Below are 21,138 nucleotides of genomic sequence, written 5' to 3'. Positions count from 1 at the left end.
ACCATTATTATTGTAGTATTTACCATCACGAATAGATTTACGATGATCATTTTGAGTCTACTGTTGTCGTGCGCTCTTTGATGGAATAGCTATCGAGTTCGGTGGGTAACGTATGCCATAGCTGAGGGAGATACCGTTTGATGCGGTCCATCACCTCGTCTTGCTGGTTTGTCCGTGCAGCAAATGAAAGAAGTACCTTGATCGTGTGAACATCAGGCGCGATGTTCGGCTGATCTTTCCCCATCTCTAAACACACAACCTTGAGCGCATCATCAAGCTTCCCAACGCGACACATGCACTCTATCCACGTATTCCACGTCCGCAAGTTGAACTTGAACCCGAGCTTGGTCAACTTCAGACATACCTGTGCAGCCATGGGCCAGGCATTCGCAAACCCACATGCGTCGATGATAATGGCAACGCTCGCTTGATTGAAGCGCCCGGTGATAAAGAGCATTTCCCAAACGCGGTATGCCTCCGCGAACAGCCCAACGCGCTGATAGGTGTCCATCAATTGGTTCCAAAGTACTGTATCAGGCGTGAAGGAAGGGTCGAGCGTCAGGTGATCATGTGCCCTCCGCACAGCTGCTGCGAGGGCATCACGCTCCTCGGGCGGCAGTTCCCCTGAGAGTAAGGCGAGATGCCGGAGGAGGATAGTGTACACAGGAGCTGTGATCTCAACCCCTCTCGTCCGCATGTCCTTCACTACTTCAAAATAGTGCCACACGGACGGTAATCTTTCGTAGTCTCCGAACGAGAGCTGGGTCAGGGTATGAAGGATTGCTTGGTAGCCTTTGGCATCGAGGGGAGGCGCATTGGGACGTTTGCATATTCGTTTATAGGCCTTCAATGCGTCATCGAAGCTGGAAGCACACCGCATAACAACGATGGCCAGGGAAGAAACAGCCATTGGGCTGTTAAGTTCAATATTCCTGGCCTCCATGTCTTCAAGGAGGGAAAGCGCAATAGGAAAATACTTTTTGACGTTCTTGGAAGCGCCAAATGCGAGGAATAAGATATTGTAGAGGTTGGCATCTGGGCCCGAGGAATGCCGGCGCTCTGGAGGTTGGAGTTCTTGTTTTGAATGAGTGATAGGAGCAGCCTCAGAAAGGTCCTTGTAGAGTCCTAATGCTCGATCAATCGCAGCATCATCAAGAGTGGTGCAGAGGGCATTGACTATTGGGTGTACTAGGGGTGTACCAGGAGTAATCCCAGCAGACTTGGACTCCTCATAGATCGACAGAGCACCTGTCAGGTCGCCGATACGCACGGCATTACTTATCAAGATAGCCCAGTGAATTATGGATGCCTTCAAGTGCAGTTCGGCTTCCGCGTATCGAAGGTGCTCGAGGCGGTGTGTATGTCGGATGAGAAGTGTAAGGGTGTGCGAAGAGAATTTGAAACCGTCTTTCCGCAATGACTTGCACAAAGTTACGGCTGCAGCGATCCCCTTGTTCTCAGCCTCTTTCTCTATGCTCTCTGTCCACTCAATCATGTTGGGATCTGTCGTCCTCGATCTCTTGCTAAAACGTTTCCAATAATTGTCTTTCATCTCCTGAGCTCGATCCGTAAGACCAAGTTTGACAAAACCATCGTAGAGAAGTTTCGCGAAGTTCTCGTCATACGTCAATGAGGTATGTTCCATGATATCTAGAGCTTCGTGAATTTTCTTGATTGAAGCACCAGTGTCGAAGAGAGCGTTGAATAGAATCTCAAAAGTTTTGATGGTGGGACGACGTCCAGAACGATGCATCTTGGAGACGCTGTGCTGAAGTACCCCCACTAGGCCAGATTCAGCACACCACTCGAAGAACATATGCCATTGTAAAAGCGTAGGCGTTATATTTTTCGGCTTTTGAGGCATGTTCATGAGCCAGTTGAAAATCGTTTGAGGGTTGCCATTTGCGATCAGGCCACGGAGGACGACATTGTACACTTTCACCCCCAATTCGACACCGCAAAGTATGGGGAAGTCGACGAGTATTTTCATCATCATATCCAAATCATGGTGCCTACCCGACTCAGCTAGTAATGATAGCACGTCGTGGATCTCCTTCTCTTTGAGGGGTGGAGCCGTAGGTTTATCCTTCCTTTCCTCGCCCAACACGCGGAATAGGCCGTAAAACTGCTGGTGTAGAGCACCAACATTTGCCGTGGGGATACACCGCCGGATTTTGTCAACAATGGCATCGATATCTGGGATATAGGAAAGGGACGGGTCGTGTTTGACAGTCGAGAATCGTCTCTGGTCTCTCTTGACGCGAAAGACGGGTGCTGCACGACGTAAAGTAGATGGCCTCGAGACGGAACGGGTAAAAGGACCTGCGGGATATGCTAACCGGGCAACAGCGCGGCTAAGGGACATTCATGCGCGCTCAGATACCTGCGCTAATAGTTTTGCCTGTCAGATGAAATACGGACGGTCAGTTGTCTGATTCCACATGATTTCAGTCCAGCCGTACCAACTTAGTAGTTGCGGTAAAGTGTCGTGGGAAATATATTGGAAGACGTGGTCAAGCCTTCGAACACATTTCTCACTTACCAACTACCATGTCTGAAAAATTGAAGGAGTTCATTGATATTCCTCAGCAGTTCATTCGCGACGGCAACCAGGTCAGCATCGCTGGACTCTGAATTACGCATGAAGTTTGCTGACTTGTCCTGCTTGTCAGTTCCTTACACGTTGCACGAAGCCATCGCAAAAAGGTGCCTTTTGAGTTTCGTCTACATACACCATATGGTGCTGAAAGTACAATTACAGAGTTCATTCAGATCTGTAGGGCAGTCGCTGTTGGCTTTGCTGTTATGGGTTTCATTGGATACTTCGTAAAACTCATCCACATCCCAATGTGCGTCTTCCGCGTTGTTCCTCATGCTTCGCAAACTGATATCGTTTTTCTAGAAATAACATTCTTGTGTATGTACTACTATCTTTTAGGGTGCTCGTTTGTGCTCATGTTTGGACAGCGGAGGGGCATAACTTATTCATCTCGTTAATATGTGTTCCATTTTCGCGTGTCGTATACCTCCGGCTCGGTTGGACAGGCGCTCTGTATCGTATCTCCTTTCCTTCATCCACGCATTCCGTGCAGTCACTTGCTAAATGATAGGCTTTCATTGGACTATATATTTGTCCACAGAATGTTGCGATGCGATCCCCCATGATCCTATTTGGTAAGTCACTTTGCGTGTAACGCTCAATGACGAGGGTGTGCTTGAGACAACTACACGCGAGTCTCGTCTGCTATGGCTCAACTGAAGTGGCGTGCAGTAATGAATTTGAGGGAGCAGAACGAGCATTCGGTATCTCTGGTGCTGCTCCAGCCAGCTTCTGCGTACGCAGACAAGGGAGCCAAGCGTAGAGCATATCCTGTCGTGTCCGTTAGAACTCGTTCGTGCCAACTCGCTCTCGTACCTTTTGTAATCCAAACACGAGTGCTGAGGCCAAAGGGACTGTAGGCAGCAAAATCATTAATATTCCAAGTCCGCATCTCACAAATGAAGTTGAAAACTCCTCACGAGCTGCAGGGACCATATAATAAGTCCCAGCTATGGGCTGCTTGGTCAAAAATACAATGGCTGCCCTAGTTGGCCATGAGTACATCACAAATCTCGCACGTAATCTTCCACGCACATTAGAGCCGCCCAAGAATACAAGCAAAACAGGCCAACTCTGAAAATGAGTGCGGTTGAAGGTCGCCTAGGTGCTAGGAGCGGGAACGAATTCTTGATACGTTTCCATCTATGGTAATATTGGATGGCAATAGCAGCTATAAGAGAACACACGATCAGTTACTATCACCGCAAGTACTGTAACACCACGTTACCTTCAAAACATAATACCGATGCCATCATCGCGACACAGAACCCTGGAACTGCCAATGCTCTAGAAACTTCGGTAAACATCTCTTGAAAAACATGCGTATATCTACTCACAAGGAGTGCACATAAGACGTGCAGAAAAGACCATTAAACGGTTGTGCAGAGGCCTTGTGTAGTTTTGTTAACTGTAAATATTTCGTCAAATCGTAATTTCACGTGGTGAGGCTGGGCTACAGACAATCGATGCACCAATTGAAAACCCTGCGAACACGATATACGGCGGTGATATTATCTGAATCGGCTCAAAGTTAGCGCGATTTGAATTCATACAATCTTGCCGTGTACTCGCTAGGAACCTGCAAAGCCACCGAGGGAACTTCTCAGCAAAGTGGTGTTCAAAGTTTTGAATAGTTGTCCAGGTCTGTCGATTATACGCGTCAGACATTGGGGCAGAGAAAAACTACCGCAGGAACTTACATGGATAGTGACGCCGACAACCGCAACGGTGGCCCTGGCTGACAGTCAAACGTGCACCAAGCTTGGTAATGAGATGACAACTCACATTGGGGCAGCTCCGTATATCATCGCTGCTTGAACTGTGCACACTGTTTGGTAGCGAGGATGGACGTCTTCTCCTGTGTATAGACTGACATGTATAATGCTCGAATCATTTGATGGAGTTGTGAGGACTTACTAGAGACAGTGTATTATCGAGTAGCACACGCATGTCACGCACAGATTTATTAAGGTTGGATGCCAGCACAACTTCCTATGGAGTAGGGCAGTGGTGATGATGACCGGCAATAGAATATGTCCCCCAGTTATCAAGAAGAATAGGTAGAGAGGGATAAGATGCTTTAGGTTTGATGAAGGGACTTTGCAGAACTCTTAGCAGTGAAGACTCACCATCAAACTGACCACTTACGAGATACATATAAATCGACCATAATGTGGCGCGCACGGCCAGTGGATCAACAAGGGAAGGCTCCGTTAATGATTGATCCAGGTAGTATTTAGTGGAGGAACTGCGACTCGGACATCATGCCAGTGCAGCTGCTGAAGCGCTGGCGTCTTGCAGATCTGCCTGCTGTCGGGCCAAGTCCGAATTCTGTAATTCATTTACGTACGTTCTAACATTGCATCAAGAAATTCACAGAGCGCGGAAACGGGGTTGATGTTTCCAAACACGAGTAAATGCAGCCGATCGTCGAATGATATCCTGAGAGCACATGTTGATCGAAACAGGTTCATATTATAGGAACACGTCTACTCAGCCCCTATCGAGTCTCCACCAGCAATAAAGGAAACCGAGTAGAAACCTTGGCAAGCTCCACAGCCGACAAAAATGTAGTGTCTGCCCCAGGCACACCATAGGTCAGTAGTGTACTCATCTTATCTCCACCTTCCTTTGCAGGTTGCATGAGAGAAGTAGGCGGAAGAAGTGCTGAGAGTAACATTTGAGTCCTCATCAAGTACTCCTTGGCAACTTGTTCTGGATCGGGTTGTAGATGACCCCCTGAAGATTGAACCTATAAATCCCATTGTTAAGATATTGCATCGCAATAGTGACGGATACGTACTTCCGACTGCAGCGCAGCGATCAGTCTGTCAAGTGAAGATGTCTCGAGTACCTCAGAAGGCCAGACCAACGCAAGATATCGCAGGAAGTTTGCATCATTTAACATCTGTACATTCCGACCTGTATCGCCGTTCGGCATATCGCGGGTGAATTTGTCGATGAATAAGCTAAGGAGTGAGGACGCTATGCTGGTGAGTTGTGATGGATGGTGCGTGAGACCCAAGCTGTGCAAGGAAGTCGATAAAGCATGTAAGCTTTCCATCAGGGCTGGTGATGGCCCTGTAACAGGGTATATTGGATGGTGAGAGAAACGTCTTGCAAGGCAAACAAAGAACAGACCAGAAAGTGTTAAATGAAATTTTGCGTCGTCATATACTGAGATGGCAGAAGAAATAGTGTGCTCCCTCCACCGGTTGATGATTCGGTCGAATAGCAAACCTGTTTTGTCTCGAAATTCTAGACGACTCAGTTGTTAATAATCAGGTATGTATAGTTGGTGATATGATCAACATACGCAGTGCAACAACCTCGTCACAACCTATATTGTTAAGGAAAGGCGATGTCAATGATATTTCGACCGCCACTCGACTAAGGAAAATCATATTTCTCATCGCCGGACCGGTGTCTTTTTGTCTGGTGAGTTTGGAAGGCATTCGGGTGTGGTGCCGTCTTACCTGACTGGTTCATCAGCTCATCAGTAGTCGAAGCAAGAGCGTCGGCGATCATGGAACAAAAGGCCTTCGCCTCCGGGAGATATGCCTCAACTAGATTGTGGACTAACCTCCTGGATGCCGCAGCTTAATCAAAGATATTCGAATGGAACAAAGATATGAACACACTTGCTGCTCTGATCCAAACTAATACGGGTATAGTCTTTTTGCAATGAAGCTGCAGATTCCTCCAGAATGTTCAAAAAAGTCTGCAGGCGAGGTGTCCGACAACGAAGTTGTGATTGCAGCACTGTTCTATACGTTTGGTACGGGTGTTCGTACGCTGCAGGTCCACTTCCTGTCAGGGGTGGAGGCGGAACAGATTGGGGTACATATATGCTGTTTAGAGGAGAAAACTCTGATGGTCGAGTAGACCTTTTGAACCATGTTTTTACAAGGAGCACCAATATACATACCTTCAGCAACGACACCACTACTTGCAGTAAGTGTGGACAATGCCTTCAAGAACAGCTCTTTCGCCCTGTGGATGGTATCGGTCCATATGGCGCTGACTCGCTTTCTGACAGCTTCTTCAAATAGAGTATCGAGTGCCGTCTGCTCCGTTTTCACCAACCCCGATGTGAGTAGCCACTTTCGTAGGGAGGATCTAACATTCCAGACGCTCTTCACGCTGTCCAACTCCAGCAGCCAGCGGTCCAAAGAATCCCGAAGTATAGAGCAAGATTGGTCAAACCAAGTTCGTAATTTATCCTCCAGAAAGTGTCCTGGCACGGAAGACGAAGCAGAAGATAATTCGACATAAGGTTTGTATGACTTGATGTCAGCTGGAAGGAGGGTGAAGTATGACGACGATGGAAGTCCAGAAAGAATCGTTTGGGTACTCAAAGCCAGTTCAAAAGGAAGTGCAGTCTCTGAGTTAGATACGGCGAGCGATTCGGTATGCATCTGCTCCAGCACGCGAATTGCCAGGGCTGGCTGCGCGGGTCTCAGACTTTGGAATACGTTCCGAGCGCAATTTACGGTCCTTGATATTACCTCGACAAGAATTAGCAGTGAGGACTTCACTTCTTGAAGTCTGTCATTGGGAGAAGTGCATTTAGACTGCACCAGCTTGGAAGCCCCAAGAGGATGACCGTTTGTCTGTGTCATAGGAACGCTATTGGGGGTTGCAGTTGTCGTGATAATTGAGTTTTTTGAAACCGATGTATGCATAGTCCGCGTTCTCTGGGAGAGATATGTCGTCAGGGTGTCTGTCAAAGGTCTTGATTCGAGGATATGGAGAGTCAGAATAGTTGCACAGGTGTCCTGGGTTAAGGGCATGAGGAGGCAACGCGCACAACATAAAAAAGCGGACCTCGGGTGACTTTTCGTGTATCCTCAGAGACAGAGTGGCTCTATGGACAATCTGAGAGCGAAAATGAGATATGGTCTCCCACTGTCGCTGGATGAGTGGAAATTGCTCCTGAATGCAAAACGTCAAAAGATAGGAAAGGCATTTAGCGAGGAAATTACCATGATATTGACGCCTTGGTTCAACCAACTTTCCTCATCTTGGTCATCATCATGAGAAAGTGCCCGGTGCACAACGCGTGCCAGCATGAATAACCAGGTGGCATGAAAATACTTTTCTCTTTCAATAAGCCGCCATAGATGTTCTGGGGCATCAAGAAGCAACTTTATGTGGGCAGAGAGCACTTGCAATGTTTGCAAATGCGAATCTGAAATATGAATATGAAATAATGCAATGTCATTGAACAGACTAGTACTGACCTTCCTTGCCTACATTCGAATTACGATTTTCCCTGGATGGCTGTTGCCGAGACGCAATAGCATCTTTAGTTTCTTGGAATGCCTCTTCAACACGCCTTGCGGACTTTGACATGGAAATTATGGACGTTGAGGCTTGTAGGAGATCGCGATACCGTTCCCTGCGCTTTCAAAGTACAGTCAAAGCGCGAAGTGCATTCATGAAAGAGCACGCACCCGACCATAACACGAAGCTCTTCCTGCTTGGCTTCAGCGTCCGATCTGAAATATTGTCTTGAGCCAAGGAAGGCGACTGACACGGGTAGGTTTTGACGCACCTTAGCTGAACTTGTTTCGCCTTGACCTCAGGAATAGTACATTTCGCAAACAATTCATCTGGGTCTATGTCCGCAGTCTCATCCTGTACCTTGGTGGATTGCACGCTCGAAAAATGAGTGGATGGGACCGAACGAGGGAAGTTTGGTGCTGAAGGAGATGGCGCGAATGTTGAAGTCAAATGAGACAGTTCTGCAGGGTTCTTGATCGAACCAATCGATGCGACTGACACTGTAGACGGTCGCCGAGCCATACATACGAGACCGTTAATGTCCGACGATATTTGGACTATATGTAATGTTTCACCACGCTGGTAAACTCAGAAATAGACTATAGTCCGACGTGGTCAACAGACTTGGTATATTACGTAACCATGAGGGCTATTGCTATGTAGTTGGACAAATGAAAGTGAAGACGCGAGATGTGATTCATGGATATTAGCTGCTGATGATCATTAGGCCGTACACTATCTTCTCCCATCATCAGAGCCTGATGTGTCTGCCACATCCATCTCCACAGGGCTAGGTTTCCTTTCATTTTGTGCTGGGGCAGGCGCGGCAGGTGAGGGTCTCGAGGACTGAGCCTGAGATATTCCACTCTGGGTTGGTGAACCACTGGAGGAGTTAGCCAGTCGCTGGTCAAGTGCCTTCAGTGCAAGTGCCCTGGAAGTAAGTGTTAACAGGGTTGATCGGCTAAGGCAAGTGATTACTGACCGTCGCCTTTCAGCTTCGGCTCGAGCTCCACCTGGCATCTGACTATACCCTCCAGACTCAATGTCGTGAGGCACAGAAGTGGGAAGAAGGTGGAGACGTGTTGCAAGTTTGTATACTGTGTTTCCTAACAATGATAGCGGTGTGCTGGGGAAAAAATGGTATCTGCAGGGGGAAAAAAATAAATGAAATACTCACTGAAGGAATGGTGGGAACCAGCTTGTCAAAGCAAATGTTTCGCTCCGGTCTCCGTATGACACTACCCCTCCTAGAGAGTCGCCAACATTGCGCTTATAGAAGCGAAGGTATACCCATGACACAAACCAGCCAAACTGAATGAGAATATATGGGCTTTGGAAGCCAAGTAATGTCATTATGGTCGAAAAAGTCAAGTATGCCATAGGAAACCTCTACAAACGCCGTGGGTCAGATCGACAAGTGATGGTCGATTTTTTGTTTACCTTGACACGGGCCTTGATAAAGCCCAAAATTTGAACTTGGTGCTCGGGGATAACTTGAGTAAATGAAACAAGCAGGCTAATAAACAGTGCCATTTGACCGTGATACTCCATGCCATACCTGCATTGTCCAAAGATGTGAGGAGGCGCTGCCGTCGCAAGATGTGTGAGAAACTTACAAGAACAACTCGGCATTACGCGTCACAGCAAATTCAATCCAGTTGAAGGCGCACCCGATAATATTCGGTCCGGTCACGCATACGATGATAAACTTGAGAGTTTCGACCGTCCCCCACAGGCGCTCAAAATAAGCTAACGAAGCGGGAATGACAAGGAGTGAAATGATGAGCTATCAAAAATTGTTTAGTATCAATGCGTTTCGTCCTCAATCGTCAGTAAAACAATACTTGCCTCGATAATGCTTATTTCGACCAGGGCTGAGGTCGCAAAGGTCCAAGGAAAGAATAGGCTTGTTCCAGGTACCAATGTCAAGTAGGCAACCGGTGTAGGGCCTGTTGTCCATCTTATCCAAAGATACAATGTGGAGGAAGCTAAAGTAGCCGCAGTAAAAAAACGCGTCACTGGTGGTACAGATTTGATGTATTGCAGCGGTGTCGAAAGGATAGCCATTGCGACACGTCAAAACCAGGGAAAGTCGTTGGATATGGCTAATAGAGTTCCTAGTTAGAATCAAAGCTCACGAGGGTGTAGTGGAGACCGTCGCCGTCGTCGAGAGAATCCTCGAAATTGTTGCACTGAATGAGCCCAATGTCGCAAGGGCAAATTGTACCACCGGAGTGTCAGTTGGGAGTTTGCCGCTGTTTACTTGAAAGCACAATGACGTCCTTACGTCAGCAAGCCTTCCTTGCTTCACCTCGTCATCTGCTCAGGCAGCCCCCGATGGCGGACTACGATTTTCGCCCAGGAGGCTCACTCAAATTCAAGGGCGGTGTTGCTGAAGGGGGTATCGTGAAGAAGTATGTATCATTAGTTCTTACCATTCAGTGCACCTGACAGATAAGCAGAAAGAAGAAATCTAAACCCAAGCCAAACTCGCAATCTGATAGTGCGAAGGACCGCGAGCGTGAACGAGTGAAGGATTTATTATTCAAAGAGGAGGCAGAACTCGCTAGTGGTTCAGCGTCGGGTAGCAGTTCTCCTGCTCTACCAGGGAGTGATGCCAGAAAAACGGACGCAGAACGACGTTTTGAGGAAGCGCAAAGGCGCAGGGTGAGTTTTGTGCTCAAGATGAAAAGTCTTCGAATATTGATACCAAAGTCCAGCTCGAAAGTAAAGTAGCTCAATTGGCTCGTAAGACGCACAAGGATCGCGTCAACGAGCTTAACGCTAAACTTGAGTCACTGAGCGAGCACCACGACATTCCCAAGGTATGTACAATTTTATGGCGGTCCGTGCAAAGTCTCACGGCATTGGTTAGGTTGGTCCAGGATAATATTTACAAAAAATCGCGCTCAGCACTGCGTTCGGCTCAAAGACCGGTTTTGTGTGGGTCAGGCGGTGCAGAATTTCAGTGGCGACGACTATCTTCATATCATCATCATGTCCTTGTAGACTGCTTGAAATTTATGTATTTTACACGCGAAGTGCCTGGGTTTCCACTATTGCCACATATTTGTTAGGTTGGTTTGATATAAGTAGCCACGGATGATGCGGGTCATAAATCCGTGACCACTCTTGACCCTTTCCTTCACGTTCATTCTCTGCATCATGTCTGCTGCACCGCAGACAGAAAAGAAAGGGCACATCTGCCCTCCCTCAAATGCTAAACACCCCTCTGATAGATGGGAGTCACTATTTGTGTACTCTTTCATATGCAAGTTCACGAATCTGAGGTTGAAGTTGGAGGGATTGGAAACACCGATGGAGTGAGCACACACCCGCACTACATGCACCTCACTCGCGTCAACTAAACACGCGATTTCCCCCGATGACAGCTTTGAAAATGCCCTCTTGACGCATGGTCCAGATCCCATACTCCAAAAGATTTTACAGCAATTTATACTGAATCTGCGACCGCAGACGCGTAATTTGAGGTGAACATTGTTTGCCACAGCTCGTTCACACAAGGGGAATGTTTGACCGTCATTGTGTTTTGTCAGTATTGATCAGATCTCTGCCACTTTGAATGCTGTCCTTGCAGATGCATTCAAGGCATCGGAGCGAACTGTGTTTTGGGACGACGAACTTGGGGCGAATGTGAACCCTTTTGCCGATTTAGAAGGCGGGTTTTTCGCAGCCGATTGGGATCTCAAAGTTTGTCATTGTCTTGCCATGCTGTACGAATTACCCCTGAGCGCGCGTCACGCTACACTCCATACAGCTCCAAGTTCTTCGCCAACTCGTGGAATTGCAACTTACGCATTCCATTGACATAAAAGGCACTGTGGATCGCGCGTGGGGCGTGATGCAGAACAAGCACAAGAAGAAAGACCCTGAAACTGCCCCTCCTGAATCCAATGATTCCAGGAGCCAGCTGAATCTGCAACTTGTTCCATTAGGCCAGGATGCACAACGCAAGCGGTATTGGGTCGCAGATGGTTCGTGTGTCTTTCATTTCAAGCTCCTCGCCCTCTTTCCTATTTGTGTGTATTTGGTGCGAGGCCGCATTTTTTTGGCCCCCATGTTATCCGGCGTTAGCCGTCTGTAAGGATTTCCGGCTGACTCCCGTTTCTGATCTATCTTAGATTCCCCACGGATATACGTTTCAACTAACCCCTGGAAAATTACTGCGACGTTCCAGGCAGTCTCTTCAACGCGTGCAGAGTACATTTCTGTGATTGAGAAGTTGAAAGCATCTTCCCCGCAAGGCGATCGTAAAAACAAACTAGAACAAGCCCATACTGCACTCGTGAAAGCACTCGAAAGCCGGATAGACCTTGTTGATGCGGACTTAGCGGTGAGTGTTTGTTTGTCTTGATCAGTAGTAAAAAATAGATAGATCCCACTTTCACTTGAAACGCTACTTGAAACGCTTACTCTCCGATTGTTCAGCGCGTACAAAAGGCCCGCAAGAAGATAGAGCAGCGTCAGATACTCATGGCACAAGCTGAAATTCGACAGACTCGCACGCGACGACAAACTCGTCGACCCGACTACGTGTATCACGACGCCGATAGTGGGGAGGCAAGCGGTTGGCATTAAGACTGATTTCGATTGCTAACTTATTTTCATGATCAGGATGACGCCGATGAATATCAATTTGAGGAAGACAATGACTATGACGACGAGCCGTTTGCGGAGGATAACTTTGGTAGTTCCCGATCACACGGCCGTCGACAGCCGGCTGCTACTGCGCAGCGGAGATCTACCCGTGCCACAAAAACCAAGCGACCATCCCCTGATTTGTCTGCCTTTGAATGGAAAGGTGAAAGGAGGTCGGCTCGTCTCGGCCCTTCTGAAGAGACACCTGTGGAGCGTCCATCAAAACGTGCTCGAACGGAAGAAAGCACAATGAGTTCTACATCTGCAGGCTGGCCTCCAGTCTTGCCAGCCGAGATTTCAAACGGCGTCTCGAAGGCGAAAGCGAATGGCGCAGCAGCTGTCAAACCAACTGAGATTGCAGTTGAACAGCTTGGAGGGAAAAAGAAGAGCAAATTTTGGTTCTACGCCGTGGAACCGATCTCAGCGCCTTCTGACATCCCACCACCTGGTGGCAGTGGTTCAACCTCCCTGAACGGTTATGAATACAACGGAGATACCGGCCGCTCCGGCACCAGTAGTAACACTTCGCTCCCGACACATGGCAAAGGAGATGCGATGGACATCGACAGCCAGAGAGAGTTCGGCTTGTCACCAGTCCCCCTGGAAGGATTGCGGAGTGCATAATTTTCTATTCCGTTGCTTCATTCGACTCATGGCATTTATTCTTCTTTCCTCATCTTACTCGCACTCCATAATATTCCACATACCAGCAAAGCCTCATCCATTGATCAGCCTAGTCTAATCATTCATCTTATTACTCCCTCTGACCTATGTAGGGCTTGCAGTGATGATACAGCAATGAACTTTTTATCCTCCACGTTTGTACTATATATCTATTCATTTTTTCAAAAGAAGAACGCGTCGAGCTTATCACCTCATCTTGTATCCCCATGTGCAATTTATTAGTGATCGTGATACTGTTTTCACAAGTGTAACCAACCTTCCAACTGATAAGGACGCTGTGTTTTTTTCGAGGCCGATGTGCCCGAGCGCGTCCCCTGTTGCCAGTTGGTTCACCTGTCCTTTGCTTTTAGGTAATAATTATGCGGGTGCAATTATCGGACTAAGTCCAAAGTCACGCACGGTAAAAGCATCTCGGTGGACTTTGCTTCAACACCAGCGCCGTCGAATGATTGCACGTATCGCGGAGAATGCTCTCAAGAAGATATCGCGATCTGTACCAAAGTTTCGTGGTGACCTTCGTGCTCATGAACTTGGTTTGGTTCGCCGAACAGCATCAACTCTGGTGAGACCTCCGTCCTCGGACGATGCAGAACTGGTCTCTCTCTTCGACCAACCGCAGACAGGGCAGAAAACCTCACCGTTATTTGTCACAGGCATTTTTCAGCATCCTCAACTGACAACGCCAGCTGCGTTCAGTGCGCTCGCTGACTCGACCCTGGTACGCGCGCAACTCTTAACAGAACGAATATTGCGGGCCAGGGAATCTCGATCCGAGCTCTTCAAAGTGATCAAGAATCTGGACAGACTCAGCGATCTCCTGTGTGGTGTTATTGACCTGGCAGAGCTCTTGCGAAATGCACATCCTGATGCTCAGTGGGTGGATTGCGCTACAGAGAGCTACGAGAAGTTATGCGAATTCATGAATGTGCTGAATACTCATGTCGGGTTATATGAAGTGAGTCATGCACTTTTACGTATCTCAAGGTGTCACCTCCTTTGGCAGGTGCTGCACACTGTACTACACGACTCAGAAATTGTTAAGTCCCTCAGTCGGGAGGCACTTCAAACGGCGTTGATATTCTGGCATGATTTCGAAAAGTCTGCTATCAAACTTCCCCCGGAACAAAGGGAGAGATTTGTGTCTCTTTCGTCGGAGATTCTGTCTGTGGGTCACGAGTTTGTCACGGAAGCTTCTGCTCCGCGGCCGCCGGTGAAGATAAAGCCCTCCGAGCTCGAAGGTTTGAAAGACCAAGGGATGGGCGCTCGTCTTCAAAGACAAGCATTTTTCACGCAAAAGGACTTGCTGGTCTACCCGGGCTCTCACCAAGCCTACATGATTATGCGCGCGGCTCCTGATGAAGAACCGCGAAGAAAGGTGTACATGGCAGGTCACACGAGCAGTGCAGAGCAAATTGACCGCCTTGAGCGGCTGCTGAATGCGCGTGCTCAACTGAGTCGCCTTGTAGGCTGGAACAGCTATGCCGGCATGACCCTCAGCGACAAAATGGCGAAAACTCCAGGTGAGCGGTTACGTGTGGTAGCATGTCAGCCAATCCTGATGTCTTTGTTACGTAGAAAATGTCAATCAATTTTTGGGTACTTTCTTGGATCGGACCACGCTCGTTGCTAGCAAGGCATTGCATACATTGAGTTTACGGAAGCAAGCACATCTTAAATCGATGAACCTCCCTATTATCCAGGCGTGGGATAGAGATTATTATTGCCCACCCGAACCGCCAGCACCACCGGTTCCTCTCCCTCCTCTTTCACTCGGACGTGTATTTATGGGCCTTTCACGACTATTTCAACACCTCTATGGAATAACGCTACGACCCGTTGATGTCGCATCTAGCGAAGTATGGCACTCTGACGTACACAAACTAGAAGTGGTTGACGAAGATAGAGGCGTTGTTGGTTGGATATATGCTGATCTCTTCGCCCGTAGTGGGAAGTCGCGCGGAGCTGCACATTACACTGTTAGATGCTCCAGACGAACAGATGATGATGATGAAGCTGGCGACCTACGAATACCCGGAACAGATGAATTTGTCGGTCCCTCTATCAAATTCGAAGCAATTAAACGACACAGATTACGCGGCGGACATGGTGAGTTCCAGCTGCCACTGGTAGTCTTACTTTGCGATTTTGTACCGCCATCTGCTGCTCGGGGTCCTACCATTCTCGAATGGTATGAAGTTCAGACCTTGTTCCATGAAATGGGACATGCCATGCATTGTGAGAGTCCATTATTCTCGCTGAGATCATGACTATTGATGAAATCACAAATGTCAAGCCATGATCGGTCGAACAGAGTATCACAATGTTGCAGGGACGCGCTGTGCAACTGATTTTGTTGAGCTACCTTCCATCCTCATGGAGCACTTCCTCAATTCCCCAAAAGTTCTCTCCCTCTTCGACACCGACGGCTCTTCTATCGTCAACCAAACTGGAAATCACCACGAAGATCCTTGCCGGTACATCGATACCCATAACCACATCTTACTTTCCCTACTTGATCAGGTATACCATTCCCCCTCTGTCCTTGAGCCGGGCTTCGACTCGACGACTGCTCTCGCAAACTTGTACAACACGCGCGGTCTGATCCCGCATGCACCTGGGACGTCCTTCCAGACGCAATTCGGGCACCTCTTTGGGTACGGTGCAACGTATTACTCTTATCACTTCGATCGTGCTATTGCATCCCATGTGTGGCGGAAGATTTTTTCTGCTGACCCGCTCGATCGCGAGCTGGGAGACAAGTACAAGCAGGAGGTGCTGAAGTACGGTGGTGGGAGGGACCCGTGGCTGATGCTGAGTTCATTGCTTGATGCTCCTGAGTTAGAGGTCGGCGACGCGGAAGCGATGCGGGAAGTTGGTAGATGGCGGATGGAAGATGGAGTCGTTCCGGAAAGACATTAGGATCCATATCTATACTATCTACCGCCGCATTGGTCAACTCAGACTAGATCCTAGAGCGCGATTATCGCAGAAATTACGACAGATCTGTTTTGTTTGATTCCAGTACATACAGAGTGATGGTAAAGTGAAGGAAAACAAAATGTAACAACCGAACGACAAAGTAAATGCGGGTTGAGTGGCATACACGATGCATGATGTAGGGTATATTATGCAATGTGCGTTGTGCACGATGATGAGCAGGTATACGATATGAATGATAGATCTTGATGTGCGGCATAACGTATACAAGCAGCATGAGCGAAGCAAGTATTTCAATGATCATCTAACTCCAAAATGAGCAAATAAGGCAGCCAACAAGGAACAAGAACACTTACACAGACACTGCTAGATCCTGCTCCAGCATCCGCGTTTGTTCCCTTAGAAGCTGAAGTTGCTCCAGCTTCGCCAAGCGAGCACCATCAGCAGGTGAGGGATGCTCAGATTGTGGAGGGGCGTATAATGACAGGGGGAGCTGGAGCACAGAGAGATCGATCTCTGGTAATAGCTGTGAGAAGTCATCGCAAGATGATGGCAGCGAGAATTGATTAATGTCGGACAGGAAGGGTTGCTCGGAGTTCAAGAGATCCGTCCAGCTGAAAGGGTCCGAAGGAACAAGGTCAATGAGGTCTACTGGTGGCTGGAATGTGGTGTCTACTGCCGTAGAGGCTCCAACTGCCTCGCCAGAACAATTGGGACGCATTGCAGATATCGCGTTGAAGAAATTGAAATTGTCGAAATCACTTAGATCAGGCGCAGGAACGGGGGCGTGGCAAGGAACTTCCAAATTGGCTAATTTTGCCTCAAACGATGTCACTGTCAGACAAAAATCAGTAAGGAGTTGTAGAATATGATAGTGCAGGCGTACGATCTACTAGGGCAGACTGGGTGTACTTTTGTTGAAAGGGTTGTTGAATGGAATTTATTTGCGTGTCAGGGAACGTGTATCCGTTGAAGACTTCAATGTCAACGGGGGCAAACTGATCGAAACTGACGTTCTCGACCGGACCCGGAATCTCGAAGAAATTCGTCTGGAACCAGTCATCGATGTTTGACTCGAGTGGAAGAGATGCTCTCGGAAGAGGATCAGACACAGCATGAATGCGGGGTCCAACGTGGAGATCTCTCGGACGTTTGGGCACAGCGTGAGCATCAGCGTCTGATAGCCGTCGCTTTCGTAAAGACCCTGAAGATGGCTGAGATGCAATGATTTGGACCTCGTCATTGCTATCCAGTCCGCCGCTACTTGATGGGGGGGATGGCAAGGCGGCAGTATCCGCAAAGGGGGTCAGAACCTTCGCACTAGACCTAAAGAATGACAATCAGCGACAGTTGCTACAATGCATGATGATGGCTTACCGAAGGCGTTTCATCGGACGATCTGCACATGATGATTGCCTGTGATCAGTTGATTCAGGCGATACAGAGGCACGCCGCTTCCGACCAGCAAGAACGGGTGGGATGAAATCTTCTTCGTCTTCACTATCGTCTGTCCATGACTCCTCGAGAGCGGGAACGGGAGATGGAGAGCGCGAGTGCCTGGGAGATGGGTACGAAGCGAAAGCTGTGTGTGACTTCTGGGCCTGCCTATCAAGCGCTCTTTGGATTCTCCGCATCTCCTTCTCTTTCTCGCGTTGTTTCTTTTCCTCTTGTGCGCGCTCCTTCTTCTCGCGCTCCAGTCGAAATCTGTCCTCCTCTGTCATATCCTTAACCACTGCATCAAGGTCACCTGCGAGCGCGCTTTTGGTGAAAGTAGAGGCATAAAGATCTTGTGTAGCAGCCTTCATCTGCTGGAAGTCATGGAGGATGGCGGGTGCAAGAACACGGGAGGGGTCTTCTTTGACCAGAGCACGAGAAGCGGCATCAACAGTGTCAGCTCGGCAGTTGTTAAAGTGTTTGCGGCAGATCGTCGTCCAGCCGATGCGTCGGCGAGCACTGATGAACCAGGAAGCAACGGAGTTCACGGAACATCCAGAGCTGCCGGTAATGTTTGCTTTCGTATCAGAAGACGGGTAAGGGTTATGAATATTAGCAAGAAGCCATTTGTATGCTGGTTCGATAAACGGAGGTAGGGAAGACTCTGGTGAATGTCCATCGTGTGTCTGAGTCATGGGCATTGATGGAGGCGAAATAGTGACACGGTTAAGGTTATCCAGAATACTCCCCAAGCCATCCAGAAATTGGTTCGTTGATTCTTCATGTGTTTTGTGTATGACGGACAAGCAATTAGTGATGACACCAATCCTCGAAGCCACCGAGTTTGCAATTGATATAGTGTCGTCTGATAAGTCTCCCGCGGATAAACAACGAGAAAAATCTGTGTACAATGAATTCCAAGATGACTTGAATGACATCAAGGAATCGTCGCCGTGTAATATCGATTCAAGTAGATTTTCCTCCGCTTGTCGGAAGCGCTGTTGTATGTCCTTGTCCATCTAGAGCTCGAGGAGATGAGAGGAGATTGTGGACCAGGCTGTCACGGCGTACTATGTAGTATATGTATATGAATGTTTGTGTTTGGACACAATGCGGACCTTCAATTCGACTTACCAAAAACACATCATTTCATTGTCCTCAAGATATACTTCAACTTGATTGTGATCAGACTAAAGTCTCGCATCCAACTCTTCCGATGGCCGGAGCATCTTCTGTTGAGTCAATTTTAAAGCGAATCATAGAACGTGCTCAAGAATGCCTCGCTCATCCCTCTGTTCTGGCATCGTCATTCGCACCTCAATCATGCTCTCCACGACAACAACCTATTGCTAATATTTCCCTGCCTGACCCACCCTCAATATACTCTGCTCTCTTGGCTGCTGGTGCCTGTCACGACATTTCCTTGGCGATAAACCAGGCATACCAGACGCGAGCTGCTGAATTGCGAGCTTTTTGCCACTCGGCTGTAGCACGCGTGTACTCAAATCAAGCGCAATATCCATCCAAATTTCGCTATGTTCCTGGGCAAAAAGTCTTGCCCGTATTCACAGAGTTATATCTCAGACAGCTTTCTACTTGGAGACAAGAATGTATTGACTTATATCTTAAACATACATCAACAAGCGACAAAATACAAACTTCAAGCGGTGGACCGAAGTTCAATCACGTACGTCTAATGTCCTGCCTTCACCCATCCAGTCGTGTTCAATCCTTGTCCATCCCCTTGTAACAGGAATATGTTCCATTGCTCGAATACTTCTTCGCAGAGAACCCGTTTCCGACTCATGCCGACAAAGCCTTCCTTGCAAAGAAATCTGCAATGACGTACCGTCAAATTCATGTTTGGGTGCATATATTTATTGTCATACATCGGTTCTTGATGTTGATAATTCTAAGTTTCAAAACAGACGCAACAGAATGAAGAAAGAAGGTCAAGTGTTGAGAAAGAAAGCAGTAGTCGAGGGTGCCACTCTTCCTTTGGATAGCCTTTACCGGCGTATGGAGAAATTCATTGTACCGGAAGAAAAGAAGGTGCCCACATCGCCTCCCAGTCCTCTGCATTCCCTAATCAAGCAAAGAGATGAGATGGTAAGTATAGCATCCCCCTTTATCTTCATTTTGATTCACAAGGTATCATAGATGTCTATCGCAGACGACCGATCCAATGCGCTCGAACCTCTGGCACCTTTGCACGCATTTCCATACTCGTATCCCCCTTCATGCTCATATGATCCTTTCCCATCAAAGAATGGTGTGACGAATTTCGGTGCACCAAAGTGGTTCCGGCGCCCGATGACCACAGCTGTTCGATGTCCTACATTAGACATCGATGGTCTCGTAGACCGCTTCTCGAGGATAAACATTCTGGATGATTCTGGTTTGCGTTCACGCTGCAGTGTCGATTCATATGCAGCTGTAGCCGCCATTACAATTATACCCTTCCCTGCGCCTCTACCTGCCCTTATTCGAGGAACAGCTACGCGTATTGCACCCATCCGTGTTCCCCTACTTTCTGTTCCTGCAACAGCATCTCGCCGCCATGTCTTCAACACTCCCAGTCCCCAATCAAGACCTATCACATTGATGCCGGCCTCCGAGACCCCAGGAGGGCAGAAGGCCCGCCGCCGAAAAATGGCACCATTACCAAAACGCATCCCTCATAGAGACCCGGTTTCTCACCGGGGTGTCACGCCAGCCGTTTCAGAGGCATCTATCGCCTCACCTTCGCCATCATCTTGCTCGCGGTCGTCTTCATTCGGGTCTGAGAGTTCCTCACAGAGTCGCCTATTCTCAAGTGCGAGCTCCATGTCGAGCAGTTCCTCTGGCATCATAACGCCTCCTCCATTTCCCTCACCTTCAATACAGGCGTCTCCTCCAACGTCATTGTACAATTTTTCTTCAAATATGACAGATCTATTTGGCGATGCTTTGGAAAGCGTTCCCTCACCGGTGGAGGGACTTCAGCTCGACTTCAATTCAACTATATTCGGGCATGAGCACATTCCGAAGTCGTCGGCGTTCGACTTCTCTTTCGGTGCGCCCCCAGCAGCGGATCCTGTTCGCGCACCACCATGAACCACTTTGTGGTGGGAGTCCACGGAGTTCGTTCCAGCATGCTCCAGATAGAGCTTGCTTTCTACCTTTGGCACGTCAGGCCTTACTGCTGCGGAACATCCAGCGGTGACGAAGGGCTACGGCAGCGTCCTACTGCATCCCTTCATCTAATACCCTGAAGCGGATCTTATGCACTATGCATGTCCTATGTCTATGATAGCACATCTTGACCTGTGCTGTATTATATTGCTGTCTAATCACTGCTCTTGTTTTTAAGTGTTTTCCCTTTTGCACAATATCTTTGCTTTTGCTCATTCGATGTTACATAGTCATTGCTGTACTGATCTTTGTACCTGTTGTTGTATGCTGTAAACAATTGCAACTGAATGCTGAACGTATCCTAGACGTGCTCACTGGGCGGAACGAAGTTCTGGAACGTCAGTAACAACCTTGTGTTCTTTAAA

At 48.2% G+C, this 21,138-nt stretch overlaps 10 protein-coding genes across 10 annotated transcripts; 5 read left to right on the top strand and 5 right to left on the bottom strand.

Moving 5' to 3' along the window:
- Window positions 1–39: 39 nt before the first annotated feature.
- On the bottom strand, window positions 40–2,489 carry F5891DRAFT_1140199 (uncharacterized protein). Its single transcript, XM_041364884.1, has 2 exons — window positions 2,463–2,489; window positions 40–2,401 (listed from the first exon to the last, which is right to left on the bottom strand). Exon 2 carries the CDS (start codon window positions 2,363–2,365, stop codon window positions 47–49), a length of 2,319 nt encoding a protein of 772 aa, XP_041230261.1. The 5' UTR covers window positions 2,366–2,401; window positions 2,463–2,489; the 3' UTR covers window positions 40–46.
- A 61-nt stretch (window positions 2,490–2,550) lies between these two features.
- F5891DRAFT_1184098 (uncharacterized protein) lies at window positions 2,551–2,980 on the top strand (the record flags this gene model as incomplete). Its single annotated transcript, XM_041366390.1, has 5 exons — window positions 2,551–2,613; window positions 2,673–2,706; window positions 2,762–2,849; window positions 2,903–2,917; window positions 2,968–2,980. The coding sequence occupies 5 exons, from the start codon at window positions 2,551–2,553 to the stop codon at window positions 2,978–2,980; spliced, it is 213 nt and encodes a 70-aa protein (XP_041230260.1).
- A 549-nt stretch (window positions 2,981–3,529) lies between these two features.
- Window positions 3,530–5,003, bottom strand: F5891DRAFT_754365 (uncharacterized protein). Its single transcript, XM_041373116.1, has 9 exons — window positions 4,950–5,003; window positions 4,748–4,902; window positions 4,517–4,697; window positions 4,385–4,468; window positions 4,300–4,333; window positions 4,061–4,243; window positions 3,937–4,007; window positions 3,828–3,886; window positions 3,530–3,770 (listed from the first exon to the last, which is right to left on the bottom strand). The coding sequence occupies exons 2-9, from the start codon at window positions 4,767–4,769 to the stop codon at window positions 3,604–3,606; spliced, it is 801 nt and encodes a 266-aa protein (XP_041230259.1). The 5' UTR covers window positions 4,770–4,902; window positions 4,950–5,003; the 3' UTR covers window positions 3,530–3,603.
- A 1-nt stretch (window position 5,004) lies between these two features.
- Window positions 5,005–8,465, bottom strand: F5891DRAFT_754306 (uncharacterized protein). The gene is made up of 11 exons (XM_041373115.1): window positions 8,157–8,465; window positions 8,056–8,100; window positions 7,843–8,000; window positions 7,585–7,790; window positions 7,427–7,534; window positions 6,528–7,377; window positions 6,241–6,469; window positions 6,076–6,185; window positions 5,916–6,026; window positions 5,403–5,857; window positions 5,005–5,351 (listed from the first exon to the last, which is right to left on the bottom strand). Exons 1-11 carry the CDS (start codon window positions 8,405–8,407, stop codon window positions 5,100–5,102), a joined length of 2,775 nt encoding a protein of 924 aa, XP_041230258.1. The 5' UTR covers window positions 8,408–8,465; the 3' UTR covers window positions 5,005–5,099.
- A 14-nt stretch (window positions 8,466–8,479) lies between these two features.
- F5891DRAFT_1012372 (eukaryotic integral membrane protein-domain-containing protein) lies at window positions 8,480–10,153 on the bottom strand. The gene is made up of 6 exons (XM_041360725.1): window positions 9,734–10,153; window positions 9,502–9,671; window positions 9,326–9,443; window positions 9,063–9,274; window positions 8,868–9,011; window positions 8,480–8,816 (listed from the first exon to the last, which is right to left on the bottom strand). Exons 1-6 carry the CDS (start codon window positions 9,950–9,952, stop codon window positions 8,621–8,623), a joined length of 1,059 nt encoding a protein of 352 aa, XP_041230257.1. The 5' UTR covers window positions 9,953–10,153; the 3' UTR covers window positions 8,480–8,620.
- A 32-nt stretch (window positions 10,154–10,185) lies between these two features.
- Window positions 10,186–10,972, top strand: F5891DRAFT_1140188 (uncharacterized protein). The gene is made up of 4 exons (XM_041364883.1): window positions 10,186–10,299; window positions 10,348–10,552; window positions 10,606–10,710; window positions 10,761–10,972. Exons 1-4 carry the CDS (start codon window positions 10,223–10,225, stop codon window positions 10,773–10,775), a joined length of 402 nt encoding a protein of 133 aa, XP_041230256.1. The 5' UTR covers window positions 10,186–10,222; the 3' UTR covers window positions 10,776–10,972.
- A 44-nt stretch (window positions 10,973–11,016) lies between these two features.
- F5891DRAFT_1012365 (uncharacterized protein) lies at window positions 11,017–13,474 on the top strand. The gene is made up of 7 exons (XM_041360724.1): window positions 11,017–11,208; window positions 11,278–11,376; window positions 11,443–11,596; window positions 11,664–11,880; window positions 12,028–12,239; window positions 12,335–12,466; window positions 12,521–13,474. The coding sequence occupies exons 1-7, from the start codon at window positions 11,051–11,053 to the stop codon at window positions 13,166–13,168; spliced, it is 1,620 nt and encodes a 539-aa protein (XP_041230255.1). The 5' UTR covers window positions 11,017–11,050; the 3' UTR covers window positions 13,169–13,474.
- Window positions 13,475–13,642: 168 nt separating this feature from the next.
- F5891DRAFT_1012360 (mitochondrial intermediate peptidase) lies at window positions 13,643–16,149 on the top strand (the record flags this gene model as incomplete). The annotated part of the gene is given in 5 exon segments (XM_041360723.1): window positions 13,643–14,183; window positions 14,232–14,748; window positions 14,804–15,460; window positions 15,477–15,481; window positions 15,524–16,149. 5 exon segments carry the CDS (start codon window positions 13,674–13,676, stop codon window positions 16,145–16,147), a joined length of 2,313 nt encoding a protein of 770 aa, XP_041230254.1. The 5' UTR covers window positions 13,643–13,673.
- On the bottom strand, window positions 16,088–18,666 carry F5891DRAFT_1162426 (homeodomain protein 1). Its single transcript, XM_041365292.1, has 4 exons — window positions 17,543–18,666; window positions 17,052–17,491; window positions 16,522–16,999; window positions 16,088–16,469 (listed from the first exon to the last, which is right to left on the bottom strand). Exons 1-4 carry the CDS (start codon window positions 18,616–18,618, stop codon window positions 16,466–16,468), a joined length of 1,998 nt encoding a protein of 665 aa, XP_041230253.1. The 5' UTR covers window positions 18,619–18,666; the 3' UTR covers window positions 16,088–16,465.
- Window positions 18,667–18,717: 51 nt separating this feature from the next.
- On the top strand, window positions 18,718–21,085 carry F5891DRAFT_1103689 (homeodomain protein 2). The gene is made up of 4 exons (XM_041363616.1): window positions 18,718–19,286; window positions 19,353–19,466; window positions 19,517–19,708; window positions 19,760–21,085. The coding sequence occupies exons 1-4, from the start codon at window positions 18,816–18,818 to the stop codon at window positions 20,693–20,695; spliced, it is 1,713 nt and encodes a 570-aa protein (XP_041230252.1). The 5' UTR covers window positions 18,718–18,815; the 3' UTR covers window positions 20,696–21,085.
- The last annotated feature ends 53 nt before the right edge of the window (window positions 21,086–21,138 follow it).

This window comes from Suillus fuscotomentosus (genome assembly GCF_016647785.1).
Source record: "Suillus fuscotomentosus strain FC203 chromosome Unknown F5891scaffold_9, whole genome shotgun sequence".
Classification (NCBI taxonomy): domain Eukaryota; kingdom Fungi; phylum Basidiomycota; class Agaricomycetes; order Boletales; family Suillaceae; genus Suillus; species Suillus fuscotomentosus.
This window is presented reverse-complemented; position numbering and strand designations above follow the sequence as displayed.